The 25,549-nt window shown below is 46.8% G+C and overlaps 1 protein-coding gene across 1 annotated transcript in view; it reads left to right on the top strand.

Moving 5' to 3' along the window:
- The window catches only part of SENP2 (SUMO specific peptidase 2), a 42,353-nt gene that overhangs the window by 6,608 nt on the left and 10,196 nt on the right, over window positions 1-25,549 (top strand). The window contains exons 3-11 of the mRNA XM_075004410.1: window positions 5-138; window positions 3,805-3,880; window positions 4,476-4,557; window positions 6,149-6,305; window positions 7,461-7,564; window positions 10,721-10,818; window positions 13,765-13,822; window positions 17,499-17,562; window positions 20,479-20,634. Of these exons, the coding sequence (XP_074860511.1) occupies window positions 5-138; window positions 3,805-3,880; window positions 4,476-4,557; window positions 6,149-6,305; window positions 7,461-7,564; window positions 10,721-10,818; window positions 13,765-13,822; window positions 17,499-17,562; window positions 20,479-20,634 (929 nt within the window). The remainder of the gene's footprint in view (window positions 1-4; window positions 139-3,804; window positions 3,881-4,475; window positions 4,558-6,148; window positions 6,306-7,460; window positions 7,565-10,720; window positions 10,819-13,764; window positions 13,823-17,498; window positions 17,563-20,478; window positions 20,635-25,549) is intronic.

Below are 25,549 nucleotides of genomic sequence, written 5' to 3'. Positions count from 1 at the left end.
AAAGATTATGTTATCTCTAAATTGACGAAGACTGTACAAGGAGTTGCCAGTCTAATTAAATTGCCGTCCCAGCTGACCACTAGGTACCTGAAGACATCCGTTTGTAATGGAGCTCAAAAGGCAGAATCTGCAGATGAGGTTAGTGGGGATTTTGGGAATAAGGTTGTATTCAAGCATCACAGCTAGAAACATGCAGTGCAAAGTCAGTAAATGGCATCAGTCGTCTTCGTGACTGCCTAGAGCAGTGGTTTTCAGCCACTGTGCCATGGCACCCTGGTGTGCTGTGAGAACTGGCCAAGTGTGTTGTGACGTTTGGTTAATTCCCCTCACTGCAGCTCTTTGCAGAATTGGGGGGGAGGAGGAGGAGGAGGAACCAATGACCTCTACGAGCTGGGCTCAAGCATCAAGGCTGCCTGAGTCCCAGCTGGCACAGGGTTCCTCAGTTTTTGCCCTGTGGTGGCTCTTCACAGGCCCACTCTGAGAGGAAATACCAACCCCGTTTGCACCAGGAGGCAGCTGAAATGCTGCTTCCTGGCCTGAATGAGCTGGCAGGGAGCCTCCCCCAATCCCTACTGTGACATGGGCATGGGGAGGGAGGGTGGCAGCCTGTAGAAATTGGGATACTTTAAGTGCTGCGGCATGGCTCCGAGGGGCTGGTGGGGAGAGGATCCTGCTTTCTCCCTGCACCCACAAGTAATTGAGCAGCTGCTGCTATTTTCAGTGGTTACTCATTTACTCAACATCCCTAGCATGGCATTGAGCAGGTTTTGAAAAGCTCTGTGCTTGCTGTTGACAACGGTGCATTTTGGGATGGATTTGAAGCATTCAGGCATTTAACCCTTTAGCTTTTTGTGTGCACTACTACCTTGTAAACCTCTGTAAGGCTGTGACCATAGTAAATGTGATGTTTATGAGCAATCAACTCAGCTGGAAAAAGCAGGTGTGCCAGGGAATTGTCTGTCTCATTGAAGTGTTACTGCAAAGGTTGGAACCAGTGGCCTAGACCTTAGTCCAAGGACATAAGAACCCATCCTGTTCTGTTGCTTTAGAAATAGCAGGTCATTGCCTTGTTCACGTGTGAATCCTCCACTGGAGCACTTGTCATTGAAACTGAACGTGTGCTCTTTTACTCTGGGCCACATTTTAGGCCATATCTACACTAGCCAAAAACTTCGAAATGGCCATGCAAATTTCAAAATTGACGCGGCTCGTCCAGACGGGGCTCCTTTTCAAAAGGACCCCACCTACTTCGGTCCCCTTATTCCTATGAGCAGATGGGAGTAAGGGGACTTTGAAGTAGCCAGGGTCCTTTCGAAAAGGAGCCCCGTTGGGATGAGCTGCGTGGTGGCGAGCCGCGTCAATTTCAAAGTGCCGCGGCTGCCCGCGTGCTAATGAGGCGCTGAATATGTATTTCAGCGCTTCATTAGTAAACTTCGAAATGGCCATTTGCATGGCCATTTTGAAGTTTTTGGCTAGTGTAGATGTAGCCTTAGTGTTTTACATTGACATATTGTACTGTTTGTTACATTTGCCTACAAATGTTTTTGATCTCGGGCTTTTTATTTGAATAGGTCACACGTGTCCTGGTATTTCCTGAATAAATGGATCTAATAGATACACTTAGATGCTTGTAGCCAGTGCACACAACTGATATTTAGGTGCAAAAGGTACAAAAGCTCCCCTCTTCTTAGCTTGCATGTTTGTGAGCAAGACTCAGTCCAGCTTAACAATAGAGATCTGGTTTATGTTCTGCCATAACGGAGCCAGTGGGCCAATCCAAAGAGACTGATAGTCTAGTCTGTCTGCTAAATAGCATGCACATTGCTAGTTTATACAGAACAGTTGGTTTTTCAAGACTGTAGCAGATAGGGCTGTCGTAATTGAAAAAGTAATCACAATTTCAATTTTAAAGAGTAATACCATTTATTTAAATATTTTGGGTGTTTCTAAATTTTCAAATACATTTTTCAGTTACAATACAATGTAAAGCATACAGAGTTTACTTTATATTTTAGATTAAATATTTGTGCTGTAAAAACCATAAGAAATATTTTTCAGTTCACCTAATGCAAGTACTGTAGTGCATTGTTTTTTGATAGAGAATCTAAAACATTACATTTTACAAGTCCATTCAGTGCTACTTGTTCAACCAATTGCTCGAAAACAAAGCTTTGTTTACATTTTCCAGGGAGAATCTGAATCTGCCCAGTTCTTGTTTCCAGCGTCACCTGAAAGTGAGAACAAACATTCCCGTGGCACTGTCGTATCTGGCACATAAATATCTTGTAATGCCAGCTGTGTTTGAAGATTTGTGTATTCCTTCATGCTTCAGCCGTCTTTCTGGAGGACGTGTGTCCATGCTAATGACAGATTCTGCTTGATGATAATCCAAAGCAGCATAAACTGATGCCTGTTCACTTGCATCATTTGAGGCGGACGCTAACAGAATGTTGATTTCCTGTTTTGGTGGTTCAGGTTCCGCAGTGTCCGCACTGGAGTGTTTGCTCTTGTAAGACTTCTGAAAGCATGTGCCACATGTCCCTCTCATTTTCAAAAAGCTGCGTCAGATTCTGAAACCTTGGGTTGGGTGCTGTGGTTATCTTTTCAAATCTCGCATTGGTACCTTCTCTGCATTTTAGTAAATCTGCACTGAATGAAAAACATGTGCTGGCTCGTTATCTGAGAGTGCTATAACATGAAATAGGTGGGTATATCAGAGCAGGAGGCATACAGATCTCCCCTAAGAAATTCAGTCACAAATTTAATTAACACTTTTTTTTTTTTTTTTTTAAAACACATACTTTTGTCATGGAAGCATACCCTCTGGAATGGTTACCGAAGCATTAAGGGGGTATACAATTTTTAGCGTATCTGGCATGTAAACGCCTTGCCAGGTTGGCTAAAAAAGTGCCATGAGAACATCTGTTCTCACTTTCAGGTGACATAGCAGGCAGCATTGTCTCCCGTAAATGTGCACAAACTGGTTTGTGTGAGCAATAGGCTGTACAAGAAATAGGACAGAATGGACTTAAAAGGCACTAAAGTTTTACATTGTCCAGTACAAAACTGGCCACAAAAATGAAACAGCCTACATTTGCAAGCTTCACTTTCACAACAGAATACACTAGATGACTTGTATTAGGTGAACTGAAGAAAAATATATATTCTAACATTTTTATAGTGCAGTTGTTACACAACAATATAAAGTGACCATTATACGCTTTGTAGTGTAATTCAGATCAATGTATTTGAAATGTATTTTTTTTAACATTTCAGTTGGTATTCTGTTTAACAGGGCGATTAATCAGTTGTAATCATGATTAATTTTTTTGGTCGAATCATGTGAGTAACTGAGCTTAATTGACAGCCCAAGTGGGAAGATACTGTCTTGGAGATGGTTGAGGTACTTCAGGGAGAGAACTCTCCATTATTTGCTTTATATGAAGACTTCTTTAAAGACAATTCGCCTGCTGTAATTCTTAAAAATTCTTTTGAGGTTCAGAAACCCTTGTTCAAGGTTATTTGTTCTGTGGTAGCAACTAATGGGAGGAGTGTAAAGTCAATGGAATTCGTGCTCTTAACTCATTTTAAATGGGATTTTAAAAAGGTGTATGTGTGCAGTCTGTGTGAAGTTTAAGAGGATACCTTGTAGAAACTGCAGAGATCTACATTCTGCCCAAATTCAAACCAGTCAGTCTGGGCCACTGGGTGAATAACATGGTTTAATTCTTAGAGTTCATAGGGTGTGAGTTTGCTTCAGTCCACATCCAGGTTATATTTAAATGGTTCCTTGTTGTTTTTAAGACACTTTCAAATTCTTCTGATTCCTTGACTGACAGACTGGCAGAGTCTGCACCTGGAATAGAAATGCTACAACTGGGTAAGCTTAAGAAACCATCTTTTTTTTTTTAATTTGTCGTCTTCCTCTTGCTTCCCCCATCTGCTAAAATGCCCACTGAATGGAAAATATTAATGCTGCTGTATACACCTCTTTTGTAAGGCTTTTAAAGTGCCTTTGTAGATTTGAAATTGGTAGAGGCAATACCTTTAAAATCCGGAATACTAGGAGACGAACCTTTTCTTTCTTTCCTGCTTCCTTCCATTGCCATTGGCATCAGCATCTCGATCTTAAGTCTTACGGCTTTCTCTTACCGTTCCTGATGGCTGTGCCATTACTGTAAAATATGACTAGAAAACTTCCTAAACGGTACTATGTAATATGATGACGTCGAAATAGATAAGTAATAGTCTAATATAGCAGCTTCAATACAGATGGGTGACCTAATTTGTTGAGGTGGCTGCTGAAAAAGACAATGCCCTAGTGCGATACATAAGATCTTTTAAGTAGATTTATATGTTGGCTTAATGTATTGGCACTGAAATGCATTAGTTTTCATTGAGCCTTTTGTAAATACGAATTTCTAAAACTCCACCACTGCCTTCACAACTGCTAATGGTTGGTACTACTCTCATAGATGAGAAAATACATCGTGGCCCTAGTGTTTGTCCCAGTAAAGAGATGGTACCTGTTTCTTGCAGGACTGTGCCTTGCCTGAGGTAAGTCTTTTGTTTTGTCTTTTATTCTCCTCTGGCCGCTGCTCAAAAGGACCTATCCAAAAAACCCCAGTACCCTCTATATTCTGCCCACATTTGTTGCCTAATACATTTTATTTCTTTATATATAGTAGTGTTTGCTTGTCTTTGCAAATACAAAATATTACTGGGCACTCCTCTGAACTACAGCAACCCCCTGAGATATGCACATTTGATATATCTCGTATTTGCGTGATTGGGGCAGGGGATGCCCCTGGAAAAGGGGAAGAGAGCTGGCGGAGCGCTTGGTTTTCCAGTGCAGCCCCAGCTGACGTGGTGTGGGGGAGGAATCCCCCCCAGGTCGGTGGGACTTCTGCTCTTCCCCTCCCCGCCCCCCTGGGCGCAGTGGCTGGAATCAAGTGCTCTGCCAGCTCTCTTCCTCCTTCACAGGGTGATCTGCCCCCGACGTGTTAAAGGGCTGCTGACGGTGGAGCAAAGCTCTGCCAGTGCAGCCCCAGCCGCTGCCGGGGTCGGGAGGCCATGGCTGGAAGTCAGCTGTGTGTGGAGCCCTGCTGGCAGCCGTGGGATCCCCTGCAGCCTCGCACTGGGAGCTGGCTGGGGAGCGGAGCCCAGCCAGCAGCCCCAGCTGCAGGATCCCTAGCTGGGGGGCAGGATGGATCCCGCAGCTGGGGTGCCAAACCCAGTCACCAGCCCCAGCCGTGGGAATGGTGGCTGGTGAGTAGGGGGGTCCCCTGTCACCCCATGGCTGGGAAGCAGCTGGGCACCCAGCCCAGCCCAGCCCCGCCCCAGATGAGGCTGCCGCTTGGTTCCTGGCTTGCTTGTGCTGGTGGGTCTCGGGGAAGCTGACCAGCCATGTGCTGATCAGTTTCCCAGGCCTCACAAGTGGCAGGGAGATGGGAACCAGGCTGCTGCCTAGTTCCTGGCTCCCCCCGCACTCTGGGAGCCAGGAAACCAACCAGCCCTGCAAGCCCACGGGAGCCAGGAACCAGGCAGCAGCCTGATTCCCATCTCCCCCGACTTGCGTGCAGTTTGAGTTACCCGGGGGTTACGAGGGCTGCAATCCCCACCTAATTTGAGGATCTACTGTATGGTACTGCAGAGATGTTTCTACTTCTTATGTCTCCCATAAGTACGTTAAACTCTTCGACTTGTACAGTTTGACACTAGTAGGATAATAAAACTTGTCCATCAACAGTGCGTGTATGTGCCAAAACATTCACACAGCACACAGTCAACCTGTGGAATTCTTTACCAGAGGACGCTGTGAAGGCCAGGACTCTAACAGAGTTTAAAAAAGAGCTCGATAAATATTTGGAGGTTAGGTCCATAGATGGCTATTAGCAAGGGGTAAGGTATGGTGCCTAGTCTTTTGTCGAAGGCGGGACATGGATGGCAGGAGACAAATCGCTTGATCATTGTCTTTGGTTCACCTCCTCTGGGGCACCTGGCATTGGCTACTGTCGGCAGACAGGATACTGGGCTAGTAGATGGACCTTTGGTCTGACCCAGTATGGCCGTTCTTATTCGGAGATGTTTGATTCAAGAAGGTTTTAGTTTTATGTTCCTTTAAAAGTGTGATAATTTCTCTTGCCAGAAACCGCTGCAACACAAGAATGAGTAACAAACACCATACAAAATCCACTCCAGAAATCTCTCTGCCATGGGGATTGCCTAGTCAGGAGACCATGGCAGGAGCCACCATGTCAGATGCTGGCAAGCTGGTGAGAAGGCCTCACTGTACTGTGGAAGAGGTGAGTCCAGATCAAAACAGCTTTTGCAATAGAGCCAATTAAGTCTTTGGCATCACTTCTGAGTTTGTATAATAGGGAGACCTCTGTGGGTGGAGGGGGCAAGACATGGTACGTTGGACCCAATGAAAATGATGTTTGAAGCAGAGTGACAAGTCCTGAGCTGAGAAAATGTCTTGCAGTGAGATTCGATGCTCAGTCTGTTTTGGCTCAGAAACATGATGACCAGGTGATTTCAGTGCAGAAGATGCTGTACCTGGGAAACACTGGGTACTAAAAGGCTCTTCAGTGGAGAAAAGCACATCATGAATAGTGGAAAGATGCAGTGGGTAAACAGGTACCTGGGTTCGATGCAGGCATAACTGGGTAAAACATAGTAGCTTGTGGTGTACCCATGGTCTGATGAGATGATTTGAGGGTGCTTTCTGGCACTAGGCTCTGTAAAAATCAGTGTCTTTGAGGGGGTAGAAGGAGCTCACCTAAAGGGGATGCTGCTTTTTTCCACTAGTGAATGTGATGGTTCCAAAGCTGGAAATGGTAATGAGATGTCATATTATTGTTGGTTTATCATTGATTTAACCTTCATCTGAATGTGTGAGACAGTAGAAAAGTGCAGAAAAAGGAGAACTGAAAATTACACTCCTTGGCTATGTATACACTAGCCCCTTCCTTTCGGAAGCGGCATGATAATGAGCAAGTTGCGAAAATGCTAATGAGACACTTAGGTTTTAGGAAAACCTCTTTGGTTTTAGGAAGAAGGGGCTTTCGAAGTCCGGGAGGGGGTCCTTTCGAAAGGCCCCCCTCCACATGGGCGGCACCTGATTCCAAAGCGATGCTTTCAAATAGCACGTGGCTGTCACTGTGCTAGTGAGGCTCTGCATATTCATAGCAGTGCCTCGTTAGCATCTCCCAACTCCCTCCTTACCATTCCCCTTCTGAAAGGAAGGGGCTAGTGTAGACGTAGCCCTGTTATAATGAGCATGAGCCCATTTTCAACTCAACAGCAATGTTGCTTATGTGGTTCATGCTTAAACAGGACTGAAGAGAAACGTCACATGCTGTGACAACTGTGTAGTAGTATGCATTAAACTCGGCTATAAACTTTGCTCCCTTTTTTCTTGGTAGTAGTCTTAACATGGTGTGTTTTCCCCTTCTTAGGGTGTGCAAAGAGAAGAGAGAGAAAAGTACAAACTACTATTGGAACTAGTGAAGGAAAAATATCCTAGAAACTACTCCACTACCGTATCTGCAAACCACTGCAAGTAATTACTGTTATTCATAAAAAGTCTGAGGCGTAGCATGTGACTTCTCTTGAGATGCAAGTGGGGGACATCACGTCACTCTTTTGATGGACACTGTCAATGCAACAGACTTATCCAGTTTGTCCAGTCAGCAGAATTCTGGGCTATGACCCAGAGCAGATGCTTTAGAACAGATTTTATACTTGCTGAAATGCATGCAGTTGAGGATGCAAGAAGTTATCAGTGCCTTATTTTTTTAATTTTAAATATTCAATGGAAGTGTAGAAAAGATGGAGATTCACCAACTGTTGTTGGTGTTGGGGTCATATTACCTCTTTTCTGCTTGAGATAAAGTATTTGCTTTAGGAAACTGCCTGCCCGTTTTGCTGCTAGTGGTGTAAGTTGTTCTATGAAATCCTGTATTAAGGACTATACCAGGGTGATACTGAATTTGGGGACTTATTTTCCCCTTTTCATTGGTGCTTTTTATGACTCTTAGACTGATGTAGAATGGAAGTAGGCTGAGCTAATTTTTGTCTTAACTCAGCCTGTTCTGAGGCATAACTTTTAGTTTAATGAAAATCTGATCTTTTCCCTCATGCATCTGGCGAAGTGGGTCTTTGCCCACGAAAGCTCATGCTCCAAAATATCTGTTAGTCTATAAGGTGCCACAGGACTTCTTGTTTCTGATCTTTTCTGACTTTATAGGAAATTGCTACTTTGCAGTTTACAATAATTTTGCCAAGTTGGGAGTAATTTTTCAGTCTGGTGGTAAAGCCAAAAGCCCATAGCAGTCATGAATACAGAGCTGGAGTTTGAGCATCTTTGTAAGAGACCCTTGGGAGGTTTTAAAGAGACATTCCTGTTATGGTCGGAAATCCAAGTTTCTGTCTCCCTGTTCTTCTGGAATGCTGAAGATCATAGAATCATAGAACACTAGGACTGGAAGGGACCTCGAGAGGCCATCGAGTGCAGCCCTGTGCCCCAGTGGCAGGACCAAGTACTATCTAAACCATCCCTGACAGACATCTATGTAACCTGTTCTTAAATATCTCCAGTGATGGAGATTCCACAACCTCCCTTGGCAATTTATTCCACTGTTTGACAGCCCTGACAGTTAAGAACTTTTTCCTCATGTCCAACCTAAACCTCCCTTGCTGCAGTTTAAGCCCATTGCCTCTTGTTCTATCCTCAGAGGCCAAGAAGAACAAGTTTTTTCCTCCTCCTTATGACTCCCTTTTAGATACCTGAAAACCGCTATCATGTCTCCCCTCAATCTTCTCTTTTCCAAACTAAACAAGCCCAATTCTTTCAACCTTTTTCCGTAGGTCACATTCTCTAGACCTTTAATCATTCTTGTTGCTCTTTTCTGGACCCTCTCTAGTTTCTGCACATCTTTTTTGAACTGCGGTGCCCAGAACTGGACACAATACTCCAGCTGAGGCCTAACCAGCGCAGAGTAGAGTGGAAGAATGACTTCTCGTGTCTTGTTCACAACACACCTGTTAATGCATGGGATGTATGGGAGCTAAGGGTTTGTCTAAACAAGTTGAACGACTTAACTGTATTAGTATAGTGAAAGTGGTAGAGCTCCTGGTGTGGACACAGTTATGAAGGGGTACATGTTGTTGGATCAGTAGAGCTGCTTTCTCTTATGGGACGGAAAGTAAGCTGTACACGTCCAAGTACACTGCAAGTTATATCTGCACTGTGGCACCATTTGGACGAGATTAGTGAAAAATCAAGGAGTCCCTCCTTACAGGTGAGCCGAATACTTTAGAAATCAGACTTCTGTAAGATCACAGCAATAAGTCCAAACTTTGCTGTTAGAAGTGAAAATGAATGTTGTACAGAACTGCAGATTAAGGGGAAAAAGTTTTTGATAACTTCTGATGTATTTAAAAAATACAGAAAGCAGTATTTCAAAAGAGGTAACGGAGTGCCTAATTCCTAGTCTTTGGATCTTTAACTTCAAGTGAGAAGGCCATTTTACATGGTCGTCAGTCTGGTTTTAGGAGGCCATTATCCTAGGGTGGTGGTACTCAGTTACATGACCCAGGACCTCCATGTGCAACCACCATTATCCAAAAGAGACACGTGACTACAGTCTGTCCTGGGGGCACAAACGATGATATAGAACTATAAATATAATCAAGTACTAAAATTTAGCTATCTTACTTATTGCATGGGGAGTTCAGATTGCTGGAGGATACCCAGGTTGGGGTCAAGAAGTTGGGAATGCGGGAGAAAGCATAAAGATCTCTTGGCAGGGACTTCAGCCCCTAAAGGCCCAGCATTAATCTGGTCCTACCCCCTCCAGGAGTGCTGCAAGAGCAACTGTTTGCAGTGCCCTGGAAGGGGAAGGAGCCTTGAAGGACCCACAGGCTATGCTTCAGAGAATCACCTACAGCTTGCAAGGTGCGGACTGGGTATCACCGCCCTAGGGTATGTTGACACTTTAACAGCTACAGGGGCACAGCTGCAGTGCTTCAGTGTGGGCATTGTCTGCATTGATGGGAGAACTTCTGCCTCTCTGTCGACTTACTACTGTCTACACTGGGGTTAGGTCGGTGTAGCTGTCTCTCTCGGGGTGAGGATTTTTCACACCGAGAGAGAGATCTGTGCTGATTTAAGTTCCCAGTGTAGATCAGTCCTTTAGAAAGAGGAATTAAAACACTTCATCAAGGTTTATGCAGGACATAATGAGAACATCTTGTTCCACAAAATGAAACTGAGTAGCTACTTCAGAAAATTAATGCCAAGCTTGTTTAAGGGAAATACTATTTAACATACTGTGTAAATAGCTTGTAGCATTTGCTAAGAGGTAAAGGAATCAAATCCTGATCAAATAAAACAAGGGTGGACACTTACTCTGGGCATGTTTTATACCAGGCCAAATGTAAATACACATGGGGGCTGTATATTGGTTAGTCGCTCCTTTTGCGGTGTAAATGCTCCTGGAGCTGGAATATGTCCATTAATGCATCAGAAGGCCACTTCTGCTTCACCAAATTCTTTTGCTTGAACGGTGATCATGTCTGGCATTCTGTATCACGTGCTTGTGTAGGAATGTTATAGTTGTGGTGCAGGGTGTGCATATACTGGGGATGATAGGCTGTGGAAGTGCTCCTTTGAAAGAAAGTGTGACCCTTTTTTCTAAATATCGCTGTACCAAAGTTCTCGAAGGTACCTCAGAGAGCCAGTGAAGACGGATGGCCGCATGGAAGAACGGTATCATGGAGTGAGAGTGCCTCCCTTCATGACACTAAGGAATGGTTAGTACTTATTGACTGCAGTAAGTGTACATAAACATAATCAAGTTGGGTTTGGTCTCCCCAGTGAGTCTTAGGTTGTGTTTGTAATAGTGATGATGGAAAGGTTTTACTCAAGGATGAATCTTTATTGATATCGTGGGAGCAGTAGTTCCATTTCCAGTGCTGAGGTAGTGGCTCCCCAGTACCAGTGGCATTGCTGCTACCAATGGGAATCAGAATCTGAATCAGGGCTTTGGAGAAAATAGCTACACCAGTATCTTCATAGACGCACAGGACTGTCAAGAGGCTGTGCTCACTATCTCTCTGGGTGTGACCCTACACAGGCTGCTGGTACCAATTTTCTCTTGAGGGCCACCATGATGGATAGGACTTCTGGCCTTTTCGGGCCTTTGGGATCTCTATGGCAGGGGTCTGGACCCCTGTCACAAGTTCTCCTGCTCCTCCCTTTCTCACCAGCTGTTGTCCATCTGTCTATGAGAAGAAAGATCTAGACTTGGTACCATCAGTCCCGATGGGGGAGACTGCTTCTTCCACCCTGGATGGTGCTGGCAGACTGTCACCGTCTCTGTGAGATGACAGCCATCAGTATTAAAACTGTTACAGGGTTAGGAGACTCAGTGCCGGCACCTGGATTCTTTTGCAACCACAATGGCTGGCTAAGGTGGCCCTTCCCATTAATAAACATATACTAAAGCCAACCAGCAGAAGGGTGCACATCAGTATCTTGGACTCCTACACCCAAAAGGGCCAATGGATGTTTTGTTCCTGCCAAAGGAACTGACTCCCTCCCCCCCATCCCTGCCCCTGCCTTCCTGCCTCCAAATCGGTGGTGGTACAGTCAGCCACGGAAAGAACTTGGTTGCACTACCAGACACCCACCCTAGCAAATAAGGGCTCAAAGAGACTGGCCCTCTTGGGAAGGAAGGTTGTCCTGTCGGGTTTGCAGTTTCATATAGGAAATTGCCAAGTGGTATTAGCAAAACACAACTTTAAGGACTATGCCCAGCTTCTGGTCTTTAAAGATAAACTTCCCATCGAGGCCAGGACACCCCTCCCCCATGTTTCTGCTTGATGAAGGGAGATTAGTGGCACAGACTTGTCATCCAGAGGGGCTCATGGCTACAGTAATCAGTTTTCCAGAGAGGTCCAAAACACGATCCAGAACCTCTCCTTTGATTAATCTAATCTCCTTAATGGACGAGACCCTGCACTCAGTGAAGGACTTACGCTCTTGCCTGCAGCAGGAAACACCCAAGGCAACGCTTTAGATCAGGCCCACACATATGGGGTTACCTGCATCCACCTAAACCTCTCGCCTCTGCAAAGGTCATGTTTCTCTTATCTGGCTACTGTCGCAACCTCCACTTACTCTCAGCTGCAGGCCAACGGCCATTTCTGACAAATGCTCGAGACCCACGTTCCACGCTGATGGCTCCCACCTCACCTCCTGTCGCCTTTAGAGGCTATCTCACTCTTTTATCCACAGCTGGAACAAGATCCGCACTGACAGTTGGGTCCTGGAGATATTCATCTGGAATATTCCATAGAGGCTTTCCCCTTTTCACAAACTCCCTTTCTAGTTCTCCTCCTGGGACCAATTGGTGCTTCATCAGGAGCTGATAGAACACTGCTTCGCTACCAAGGGAGAGGGCTCTACCTCCCATTTTTACTAATCCTACCCCCCAGAAAGATGGTGGGTGGGGATCCATCCTGGAGCTTTCAATGTCCTTATCCAAAAGCTGAAATTCAAGGTAATTATAGATGCCAGCATAATCCCTTCCCTTCAAGAAGGGCTGTGGCTTGTGTCTCTCTTCATGAAGGACATATTGCCATGTGCATGTTCATCCATCCCATGAGAAGTTCCCGTGTTTTCCTCATGGGAAAGGAACACTACCAATTGTGGGTCCTCCCCTTTGTACTCGCCGTAGCACCCAGGGTATTCACAAAAGATTTTTCTTTGAGGCAGCAGCCCAGTTAGGCCTCAGGGCTACATGGTATTCCCATTTCTAGGTAACCGGATCCTGGTAGGTCTATCTCAGCAGGAGGTCATGTCAGTGACAGGATGTCTTTGACAGCTCTTGCTACCTTAGATGTTTTGTATAAATGAAGATAAGCCTAGTCACCTACAAGCACAGTAAGAGTTACAGGAGCACTGCCGAACTCAGGCTCTGCAAGAACATTTATTCCCTCGGATGGATTTTGCGAGATGAGCAGCCTGATTTCTTACATCCCCCACAAACCATGAAATGTGGTGCATCGGTCTCTCTTGTAGATGCACATACCCATGTGGGGTCACCCACCAGACTTCATTTGCATCTGTCAATTTGGCTCCACTCAATTTAGCCACCAAATAGGGAATGCACAGACTCCAGAGTGACTGTTCTTGCCAGAGTCTTCAGCTCTGTGCAGGTCAAACCCAAACAAAGTGGTGGTGGGGACTTCTGAGCTCTTCCATACCAAACTTATGTGAGTTTCACAGAAATCAGACACCACCTGTATTTTTCCCGCCCCCCCCCCCCCCCCCCCCGATAAGCCCCCTTGCTTATTCCAGCGGCAAGAGACTTCACTCCTTTGATATCAGGTGTGCCCTGGAATTCTACTTGGGGAAAAAAAACCAGACTCGTTAGAAAAAATCTGTCTTTATTGCCACAGCTGTTTCCAAATGCATCTTAGAATGTTACAAACCAGAAGAGGAAAAAGTCCTGTTCCTGGGTCATGATAGGGCAGCAGCTTAAGAGTTTTGTCCACAGGTTCCCGCCACGCTGCTTTATCCAAGCAGTAACCTTGACATGATCTTCACAACACTTACCTGTTATCCACACAACTTTAGTGTGGGTGATTAAGCTAATCAGAAAGTCATTTACAGGATATTCAGCAGATCTACGCTTGTGAGCTAATTAGTTGACTTTGTTTCAATTTGTCTTTTCTTTTCCTTATTCCGTGCAGGTATCAGAGGTGCTGAATCTCAAAGCCCCCTCTGGCCTCGGAGAGGTGATGTGAGCAGGTACCAAATTTCTCCTAATTACGTTTTTGTTTTCACCTTCTCATGATGTTTGGCTTCCAGCTTCTCAGATATTACTATAAATATGCCAGAAGGGGAAGAAAACCTCAGGCGCCACGTTCAGATGCTGAGAACTTCTTTGGAGTGGCTCAGTAAATATGGACCTTGCCCTTTACATGGCTTTCTTAGGTGGGGTGTGCTGTACTGTTCTCTGGACAACACACAACTGCATCATAGCCTTGGAGAGAGGAGAATTAAAGCAGGATATTTGCATAGCAGGCTAAGGAAGGGTTGAAGCTGTAAAAAGTGAGGCAAGTAGCCTGGCTTTTCATACCCAGCCAACAGTCCAGGCTTTTAGCACTGGGGAGAGAAGGTCTGCTCTGTATCTCTTAAGTGAGTAGGATTAGAGATGAAGGTCAGTAGCTGCTTGGGGGAAGGATGTGCACTCATTGGTTTCCACTCTGTTCTGCAGACACCCTGTTGCATGATAAGCAAGAGCCAGGTGGGGGACGCAGTATCTTTTATTGGACCAACTTTCTCTAGTGCAAGAGACAAACATGCAGAGTCCTTCAGGTCTGGGAAAGTTACTTCTTGCACTACAGCCACCTGCAAGATGGAACAGATTGTTCAGCATCACGTAGAGTGGCCCACTAACACAGCAGAGGAAGAGACCTCAAGAGGCCTTCGAGTCCAGTCCTCTGCCCTCACATCTCTGCAGTCAGAGGACAAAGGGGAGCGGGCAGGGCTGGTGGTGGTTGCAATAATCCATAAATCCAGTGCCCATTCAGCTCATGATTTTGCGTGTCTAGTGGAGTTGGATTTATGCTCACAGGCCTTTTAACAAATAGGGAGGGAATTATTGAGAATTTGAAAGTGGAAGGATGCTTGGGTGAGAGTGATCATGAAATCATAGAGTTCACAATTCTAAGGAAGGGTAGAAGGGAAAACAGTACAATAGAGAGAATGGATTTCAGGAAGGCAGATTTTGGTAAACTCAGACAGCTGGTAGGTAAGGTCCCATGGGAAGCTAAACTGAGGGGAAAAACGGCTGAGGAGAGTTGGCAGTTTTTTCAAAGGGACATTATTAAAGGCCCAAAAGCAAGCTATCCCGCTGCGTAGAAAAGATAGAAAACATGGCAAAAGACTGCCTTGGCTTAACCAGGAGATCTTGCATGATCTCAAACTAAAAAAGGAATCGTATAAGGAATGGAAGCTAGGACATATTACAAAGGATGAATATAGGCAAACAACACGAGCATGCAGGAGCAAGATTAGAAAGGCTAAGGCACAAAATGAGCTCAAGCTAGCCACAAGCATGAAGGGAAACAAGAAGGCTTTTCACAAATACATTGGTAACAAGAGGAAGACCAAGGAGAGGGTAGGGCCATTGGTCAGTGACAAGGGAGAAAAACAGTAACAGGGAATTTGGAAATGGCAGAGATGTTTAATGATTTCTTTGTTTCAGTCTTCACTGCGAAATCAGAAGGAATGCCTGACGTAGAGAATGCAAGTGAAAAAGGGGTAGGTTTAGAAGTTGAAATACGAAAAGAACAAATTAAAATTTACTTTGAAAAATTAGATGTCTGCAAATCACCAGGGCCTGATGAAATGCATCCTAGAATCCTGAAGGAGCTGATAGAAGAGGTATCTGAGCCTTTAGCAATCATTTTTGGAAAATCATGGGAGACGGGAGAGATTCCAGAAGACTGGAAAAGGGCAAATATAGTACCCATTTATAAAAAGGGGAACAAGAATAACCCGGGAAACTACAGGCCAGTCAGCTTAACTTCTGTGCCAGGAAAGATAATGGAGCAGGTAATTAAAGAAATCATCTGCAAGCAATTGGACGGTGGTAAGGTGCTAGGGTACAGCCAGCATGGTTTTGTTAAAAACAGATCATGTCAAACCAATCTAATAGCTTTCTTTGATAGAATAACGAGCCTTGTGGATAAGGGAGAAGCGGTGGATGTGATATACCTAGACTTCAGTAAAGCATTTGACACGGTCTCACATAATATACTTATCAATAAACTACTCAAATACAACTTAGATGGGGCAACGATAAGGTGGGTGAACAACTGGCTGGATAACCGTACCCAGAGAGTAGTTATTAATGGCTTTCAATCCTGCTAGAAAAGTATAACTAGTGGGGTTCCACAGGGGTCTGTTTTAGGACCGGTTCTGTTGAATATCTTCATTAACGATTTAGATATTGACATAGAAAGTACACTTATCAAGTTTGCAGATGATACCAAGCTGGGAGGGGTTGCAACTTCTTTGGAGGTTAGGGTCATAATTCAAAAGGATCTGGATAAACTGGAGAAATGGGCTGAGGTAAACAGGATGAAGTTTAATGAGGACAAATGCAAAGTGCTCCACTTAGGAAGGAACAATCAGTGTCACACATACAGAATGGGAAAGGACTGCCTAGGAATGAGTACAGCAGAAAGGGATCTAGGGGTTATAGTGGACCACAAGCTATAAATATGAGTCAACAGTGTGATGCTGTTGCAAAAAAAGCAAACATGATTCTAGGATGCATTAACAGGTGTGTTGTGAACAAAACACAAGAAGTCATTCTCCCGCTCTACTCTGCGCTGGTTAGACCTCAGCTGGAGTATTGTGTCCAGCTCTGGGCACCGCAGTTCAGGAAGGATGTGGAGAAACTGGAGAGGGTCCAGAGAAGAGTAACGAGAATGATCAAAGGTCTAGAGAACATGACCTGTGAAGAAAGGCTGAAGGAATTGGGCTTGTTTAGTTTGGAAAAGAGAAGATTGAGGGGGGACATGATAGCAGTTTTCAGGTATCTAAAAGGGTATCACAAGGCAGAGGGAGGGAGCTTGTTCTTCCTTGCCTCTGAGGATAGAACAAGAGGCAATGGACTTAAATTGCAGCAGGGGAGGTTCAGGTTGGACATTAGGAAAAAGTTCCTAACTGTCAGGGTGATCAAACACTGGAGCGAATTGCTAAGGGAGGTTGTAGAATCTCCATCACTGGAGCTATTTAAGAAGAGGTTAGATAGATGGCTTTCAGGGATGGTCTAGAAAGTGCTTGGTCCTGCCATGAGGGCAGGGGGCTGGACTCGATGGCCTCTCGAGGTCCCTCCCAGCCCTACTCTTCTATGATTCTATGACCTATCGTCTGAAAGTGTTGTACAAGTTTCCTTTCAGGGTGACTGACAGGTCAGATTTAGACTGATGGCTTTGGGCAGAGTGTTCCTCCACAAGTGAGAGGTTATTTTTCTTTTTCCTGTGTGATTTCCACCACACCTGCCCATAAAACTCTGGGGAATGCTCCCACGCTATCAGCTTCTGAGACACCACAATCAGCTTCAGCCTTGCTCCCTTTCTATTACAAGAGACTTCTCAATCTATGATTATTGTGCATTATGTCTTTAAGCTACAGCTTGTATCCTTATTTTGGCCATGAGTCCGTACTTGCCCCGTCTCCTACTTTGGGTGGGTATTTCTGGCTTTCGTTGCCTTCTTCCCCTGATCTGCCCTCCAAGTATTGGTGCTATTAGGTAACATCTGGTGGTTCTTCCATGTTAGCCACATTCCATTCCCGTGGCAGGCATTTCCCAGGCCTCCCCACACACGTCCTGATGACTCCTTACCCTAAGGGTAACTTACCGAGTAAATATCCCTGGTGTGAAACTCTACCTGTTTTTGTCTCTCAGGTATCAGACTTCAGCAGAAAAGTCACAGGAAGCTGAACTGACAGTTGGGCAGAAAGCTGAAGGGGTGAGTTTGGAAGCTCCAGCTTTTTATCCTCTTTTGAAAACTGTTTGTTCAACCCTGACTGTGTCATTCTACACTTTAAGCATATCCCTGAATAATGCGTTTAACCCAGTGGTGTGTGGGTGTTGCGGGAGAGTGGTCTTTCTGACACTTGGAGCACAGAGTGATGGTGGAAGATCCCTTGTGATTCTGGGATTTGCTCAGTATGTTGCACCTGATCAATTTCTCTTGGGGGGGAAGCTGATAGGCAACCCCTAAAACAAGTAGTATGTGCTGGTGTTTATCCACATCACTACAGGATATGCTTATTTTACATTATCAGTCCTTTGTCAAATAGCTTGTGCTTTTCATGCATTTGTTTCCTGATTCTTGCCTCTAAGATTAGACTTGGTACTACAGTTAAGTTCCCAGTTTGTAAACAAGGTAACCTTTTCCCTAACTAATCATTCTTTCAGGATTGCTGCATTTTTAAATACATTTTAATTTGTATTTCCTAAACTAGAAATACATCCCCAGTCTGCTTCTGTGTTCACCTGTATTCTGCTTGCTGCAAAATGGGTCTAAAATTTTTTTTAAATAGGTTAATTTGGGACATGAGAAAATGTACACAGACTAAAACATAGAGAAGTATCAGCTGGGATACAAGCTTGTCTTTGTCAAGTATCCAGCCCAAGTGGAATACTCACCTTTTTAAAAAAAAAAAAATGGCAACCCAACTTGAAGAACCTTCAAAACACAACCTGATGCTACAGATCTCTATTTCAGTAGACTTTTAGCGGTCTGATGTGATCGTCTCATAAACTGGAGAACTGTAGCTTATCTTAGTCTACTAAAAGTGGGCGTATGAAGTGGGGTCCTGCAGGGATCTATCCTGGTCCAGGTCTGCCCAGTATCTTCATCAATGACTTGGATAAAGGCAGAGAGACTACACTTACAAGACTTGCAGACAGTACTAAGTTGGGAGGCATGGGAAGTGCTTTGAAGGCCAGGGTTATGGTTCAAATTAGTCTGAAGTAAATAGGATGATGTTGAGTTAGGACAAATACACAATACTGGCCTTAAGAAGGAAAATGGAAAATAACTGCCTAGGAAGATATACTACAGAAAAGGCCTTGAGGGCTATAGGGGATCACTAGCAAAGCTACTGCATCAAAAGAGAAAAGCAATAATATACCACTTTACAGGCTAACAAAATGATGTATTAGGTGATGAGCTGTTGTGGGACAGACCCACTTCTTCAGCTCTACAGCCCTCCCAGAACAGACTCAAGATATAAAGCACAGAGGTCCAAAAATTATGATGGTTGACAAATCAGAAAAATTGTTTTTGTTGGTAAATCAGATAGAAGAGTTAGAGATGGGGGAGAGGGGTGGGGAAGTGAGTGTAAGATCAAACATCAAAGTATGCAAAAGAGTCCTTGTAATGGGTCAAGTAATTGCTGCCCCTGTTCAAACCATGTGTTAATGTGTCGAATTTGAATATGAATGTTAGTTACAAACATTTCCTCTGTAGATGGTTGTTAGTCTCTTTTCCTCAGAACACACACTCTCAGGTCTTGAACAGAATGGCCCAGTGCATTAAAGTGTATTTGGAGATTTGATGTCTGCTCTATGTCTGTTCATTCTTTCCAGTCTGCCCTATGTACAAAATGTGTGGGTATTTTTGGCACATGACGGCATATGTGGCATTACTTAAGGAACAGGAGAATGTGCCAATGATTCTGTAATTAACGTGGTTATGATATTTGATCTTACACTACCTTGCTCGCTGCTGTCTCTTGCTCTTCTATTTGATTTGCCGACAATGATGATAAAATGTTTGATTTGTCAGCCTTGATAAAAATTCTCGAACTTTTGTGCTTAATATATTGAATCTGTTCTGGGAGGACTGTATATCTGAAGAAGTGGGTCTGTCCCATGACAGCTCATCCCTTAATAAATTATTTTGTTAGTCTTTAAAGTGGTACATGACCACTTCTTTGTTTTGATAGATTACAGACTAACACGGCTACCTCTCTGGTACTAAGTCATTGCATAGTACTTTTGCCCCTTCCCTCCCCCTCCCCCCCCCACACACACATCCCAGTGGTTCTGAGGTCTATTAGCAGGAGTATTGTAAGCAAGGCCTAAGTAATTTTGCCACACTCAGCACTGATACCACCTCAGAGTGCTGTGTCTGGTTCTGGCACCTCAGTTTGGGAACTGGGAGTAAATAAAGGAGTAGAAAACATGACCTATGAGGAAAGGTTGGAAAAAATGTGGTTGGTTTAGTCTGGAGAAGAGAAGGTATAACAGGGACGTGTTCTTCCAGTATGTAGAAGGTTGCTCTAAAGAGGAGGGTGATAAATGGTTCCCTTAGCCACTGAGGACAGGACAAGAAGTAATTGTCTTAAATTACAAGAGACGTTTAAGTTAGAAGTTAGAAAAACTTCCGAACTTTTAAGGCTAGTTAAGCACCAGGACAAATTTGCATAGAGAGGATGTGTCATTTCCACCGTCGGAGGCCTTTAAGAGCAAGTTAGACAAGTGCCTGTCATGGATGGATACTTACTCCTGCCTCAGGATTACCTGTTGAGGTCCTGCCTACTTTTGCGTTTCTGTGGTGGTCTTCCTGACTGAAAATACCCTGAGGCACTTCTCAGTCCTGCTCATCATTAACAGCGCATTGTAGCTAAATCCTAACAACTTCAGTCTAAATTTAGCATTGGAAAATTGGCATATTAGTGCTTAACCTTAGCAATACCTTGGCCTGAGTCCGAGAGGGTGAGGCTAAGTATTTAATTTGGTCCCCGTGGAATCTGACGGTGGGAGTATTTGCTGAGTGCTTCCCTTGGGTGCTTGAACGAGACTGTCATGATTTGGTGCAGTACATAATGTAGCTTTCTGCTTACATACTACTGAGCTTCCTTATGTGTAACAGAGATGGCTGGAGGCTGACCTGTCAAAGGAAGTGTCAGTTCGGTTATGCCTCGGCAGTAGGAGCTCTGCTATAGCCAGAAGGCCAGCTGCACTTGTCGTGAAAGACCAGAAGTCAGGCCTTCAGAAGAACTCGGAGCGCCTTCCTGAACTCACAGAGGTACTTTGCCTTTTCGGCTTCTGGGTCTTGAGAGGAGAACTAAAATGGATGGAATAATCTGGACTTTCTTACGCGTTAATTTTGTGTGCCCATCTGACATTCGCAAATGTACTAACCACGGAGTTCTTCTTCGAGTGTCCCCGTGGGTGCTCCACAATAGGTGACGGCTTGGCCGGCGCCGCAGATCGGATCTTCCAAGCAGTTTCTGCCGGACTGCGCATGCGCCAGCGCACGCCGCTCCCTGGCGCGCTCCTGGCCATGTGCGCGATCCGGTCCCCGCCAGTTCCTCTCAACCGCCGTCGGCTGCAGACGGAATCCGACTAGGCTAAAGCCACATAGCGTATTCAACGACTTTAATTGTTTTCTCTTTAAAGTTTTCAGTTATTTGGGCTACCATAAGTAGCCGGTTGTTATTTTGTAAAAAAAAAAACAAAAAAAACAAACAAGCTACGGAGGGACAGCTCAAGCCAGTCCCAGTAACAAGCGCCGGAGGCCGGGAGCTAGGGCCATCAGCCCTCCTGCTGAGGCAGGCCATCGGACAGGGAAACAGCACAAAGAGGGTGCTAAGTACCCATAAACAAACTCAAAGACTCACCAACAATGTCCTCCTCAGGCTTTAAAAAATGTGAGTCCTGCCGAGAGGCGATGCCAGTGTCCGATGGGCACAGTCTCTGCATAAGGTGCCTGGGGGAGTCCCATGTGGCACAAAAATGCGCCTTCTGTGCAAAATTAACAACAAGAGCACGGAGAGACAGGGAGATGAGGATTAAACTGCTGCTTCTTGACAAGGCCCTCCAGCCAGACGTGCCGGAGCGGCCGCAGCAGGAGGGACCCTCCGGGGCCCTTAGAAGAAAAGCTGCCTCCCTCACTCCATCAGCGCAAAAACGGAGGAGAGTTTCTCCAACCCGATCCCTGCCGGGAGCAACGGTGAGCAGGACGGGAGGAGCAAGCAGCCCCCAGCCGCAGCAACAGCTGATCGGCGGCGGCACGGAGAGCCACGTGGAAGCGGCTCAGCCTCCGATGATCAGCCAGCCGCCCCGCACCGCAGGCAGGGCGGCGGCTAAGCAAGCGCCGGTACCGGCGGCACCGCAGGCAGCGGCACCGACCCCCGGGGAACCGGCGGTGCAGAGCGCGCAGGCACCTAGCCTGCAGGCACAGAAGCACTCCACACGTGCGGCACCGCCTTCGAGCGTGCCTAGCACGGTGCTGACGGGGCCGGGATCCCCCGCCCATCAGGGGGCGGAGTTACCTCCCTTAGGGAGGGGAAAGGCTGCACACAAGAGAAGGCACTGCAGCCCCTCTCCAGACAGGGCTGTGGAGCTCTTTTCTCACAGCCCTCCGCTCATGTTGCAGACTCCAACCAGAAGGCAGGGGTCCCCCCTAGCCTACCCGGAGCCCCCTTCTCCTTTCCTGCAATCAGCCTCCCCATGGCTGGCACCACCCTCACCCTTCCTGGGATTTGAAACGCTGGACTATTATGCAAAATCGCTCTCTCCAGTGTCTCGACGATCCCCCTCTCCCAGACACAGAGGGTACGTGCAAAGGGAATGGTCAAGGTCACCTTCCCAGGAACAGTGCCTATACTGCCATGGTCGTCCCTACCACGCGGGGCATGGACACCATCGGCAATCTACCAAGGAAAGATCCCCACATGCTACCTCGTACCCCCGAGGGCAATCGCGATCGGGGACAGAGACTCAAACGTCCCAGGGGGGACTGGCCGTAGACCCACGAGATTTTCCCTCGCATACCTCCAGCGAAAGGGCGCACCATCACCATCAAGAACCGGAAGGGTCCAAAGAAATGTACCCCAGCGGTTCCTCGTTTTCCTCCCCGGATGAGGCCACGGCCTTAGGGGACGTCCATCCTAAGGACGATCTCAAACAGTTTCAGGAGCTGTTTAAGAGGGTAGCTTTCACGCAAGGCATCCAGACAGCACAAGTGCAAGAGAAACATCATAAGCTCCTTAAAAATTTGAGCTCCCCGGCCTCCTCCAGAGTAGCAATACCGCTTGATGAAGCGATCTTGGAGTCCGCCACTACCATATGGCAGACCCCTGCAACTATTCCGCCTGTTCAAAAGAGAGCGGATAAGAAATACTTCGTGCCGGCGAAGGGCATGGAGTTCTTGTTTAGCCACCCCCAGCCAAACTCCTTGGTGGTGGAGTCCTCGCAACAAAGACTAAAAACATCTCAATTTAAAACAGGGGGAATGGACAGAGATGCCAAGAAGCTAGAGCTGTTCGGCAGAAAGGTCTACTCCTCCTCCACCTTAACGTTGCGCATGGCAAATTACGCAGCGCACTTGGCGAACCATAATTTTGACAACTATGCCAGATTAACTTCCCTCATGGACTCGCTTCCAGAGGACAAAAAGCCGGTCCTCAAGACCATAGTGCAAGAGGGCTACGCGGCTGCGAGGATGGAAGTCCAGATTGCTTTGGACGTTGCGGACACGGCAGCACGTTCCACAGCAACTGCAGTGGTGATGCGACGGGAGTCCTGGCTCCAGACCTCGGGTATACTGAGAGATCTGCAAGCGAAGATAGTCGACCTTCCCTTCGACTTGCAGAAGCTGTTTGCTGAATCAACTGACTCAGTCCTTCATTCCAGTAAAGATTCAAGAGCCACACTCAGGACCCTGGGGATTTACACCCCTCCATACTCAAAGAAAAGGTACTACCCACAGCAAAGGCGGTACCAGTACCAGCAACAGCGCCCCCAGTATCACAGGGGTTACGAGCAAGGGCGGCATCAGCAGCACCAGCAGTACAGAACCCCCAGGCGACGCTCACAACAGGGCCGTCCGTCCTCGGGGCGGGGCCAAAGGCCACAAGTTTGACATACAGATCCAGGGCTGCGCCATCACTACCATTGCACAAGATCATCCGAAACGGCTTTTTCACCATCGCCTCCGACCATTCTACGACCAGGGGCAAAGGATCACCACAGACAAATGGGTGCTGGAGATCATAGCCACGGGGTACGCCATCCCCTTCCAGTCGCTCCCGCCGCCGCGACCCCCGCCCAAGCCCCACCCTCATGAGGCCTCCCATGTAGCCAGGCTCAGGCAGGAGGTGGCCCACCTCGAGTTCTTAGGGGCGGTGGAGAAGGTGCCGGAGCAACTGCAAGGGAAAGGGTTCTACTCTCGGTATTTCCTGACGGAGAAAAAGACAGGAGGCTGGAGGCCCATCTTAGACCTTCGTGGCCTCAACAGGTATCTACGCAAGCAACGTTTTCGGATGATCACGATTGCCTCCATCCTTACAGCACTGGACGATGGAGACTGGTTCGCAGCCCTCGATCTACAAGACGCGTACTTCCACATAACCATCCATCCGGCTCACCGGCGTTTTCTCCGGTTCATGGTGGGCAACGAACACTTCCAATACAAGGTCCTACCATTTGGCCTTTCCTCGGCCCCCAAAGTCTTCACCAAGACCTTGGCAGTGGTGTCAGCCTACCTGCACAGACAGGGGGTGTTTATCTTCCCGTATCTGGACGACTGCCTGCTCAAAGGGACCTCGAAAAGGGAGGTCCTCCGCATGATACGCGTCACAGCAAACACGTTCTCCTCACTTGGCCTGGTTATCAATCTGGCAAAATCAAAGATAGACCCCTCACAGGACATAGAGTTCATAGGGTCTCGCATAAACTCGGTCTCGGCGAGAGTATACCTACCAGAGGCTCGCTTTCGAGCCATCGGTTTCCTCGTGCAGGTCGTCACCTTCAGCCCTACAGTGCCGGTCTTGACGTGCTTGCAGCTGCTGGGCCACATGGCAGCGGCGACGTTTGTGGTACAGAACGCCAGGTTGCACATGCGCAGCATGCAACACTGGCTGGCAAGTGTATACAAGCCGGCAGTACACACCGTTCACAGGGTGGTGTCGCCCTCACCTGGGGTGCGCGAATCCCTGCAATGGTGGGTAAACCCCGGGAACTTGCTAACAGGGGTACCCTTCCATCAGCCGCAAATATCGGTTTTCCTCACTACGGATGCCTCCCTCATAGGGTGGGGAGCGCACATGGGCGAAGAGGTGGCTCAAGGACTGTGGTCACCCACGGAACAGTCTCTACATATCAATGTTCTAGAGCTCAGAGCAGTGTTCAACGCCTGCAAACACTTTCGAGACCGTATACGAGGCAAAGTCGTCGGGATCAGTACGGACAATACCTCCACCATGTTTTACATAAACAGGCAAGGAGGAGCTCGATCCCGTACCTTATGCGCGGAAGCAATCCGCCTATGGAACTGGTGCATCGCCCACGATATAATCCTGAGAGCCTCATAGTTGCCGGGCGCGCACAACGTGAAGGCAGACCAGTTGAGCAGGCGTTTTGCGCTCACCCACGAGTGGCAGATCCGTCCCGATCTACTACGGCCGATTTTCCACGCATGGGGGTTTCCCCAAATAGATCTGTTTGCCACTCAGCACAACAAACAGTGCCCACGATTCTCCTCCAGAGCAGGGCTGGGCCGGGGGTCCCTGGGGGACGCGTTCGCGATCCCGTGGGGGGGCCCCCTGCTTTACACGTTTCCCCCCGCAGTGCTGATCCACAAGGTTCTGCAAAAAGCCAGGAGAGAAAAGGCTCGGATGATCCTGATAGTCCCAACGTGGGATCGCCAACAATGGTTCCCCCTACTCCTGCGCATGTCGGACCGCCCACCGATGCCTCTTCCGGTGGCGCCGGATCTGCTCACGCAAGCCCAGGGGTCCATAGTGCATCCGCACCCCCACAGCCTGCGACTGCAAGCGTGGCTAATCCATGGCTCAGCTCCCTAGAGAGCACATGCACAGTGGAAGTACAGCAAGTCCTTGGAAGTAGCAGGAGGACTTCCACTAGGAAAACCTACAAACAAAAATGGACTCGCTTCATGGCTTGGTGTTCTACCAAGCAGCTGGCCCCCCTTTCGG

Source organism: Carettochelys insculpta, chromosome 10 (assembly GCF_033958435.1).
Source record: "Carettochelys insculpta isolate YL-2023 chromosome 10, ASM3395843v1, whole genome shotgun sequence".
In the NCBI taxonomy this organism is placed as follows: domain Eukaryota; kingdom Metazoa; phylum Chordata; order Testudines; family Carettochelyidae; genus Carettochelys; species Carettochelys insculpta.
This window is presented reverse-complemented; position numbering and strand designations above follow the sequence as displayed.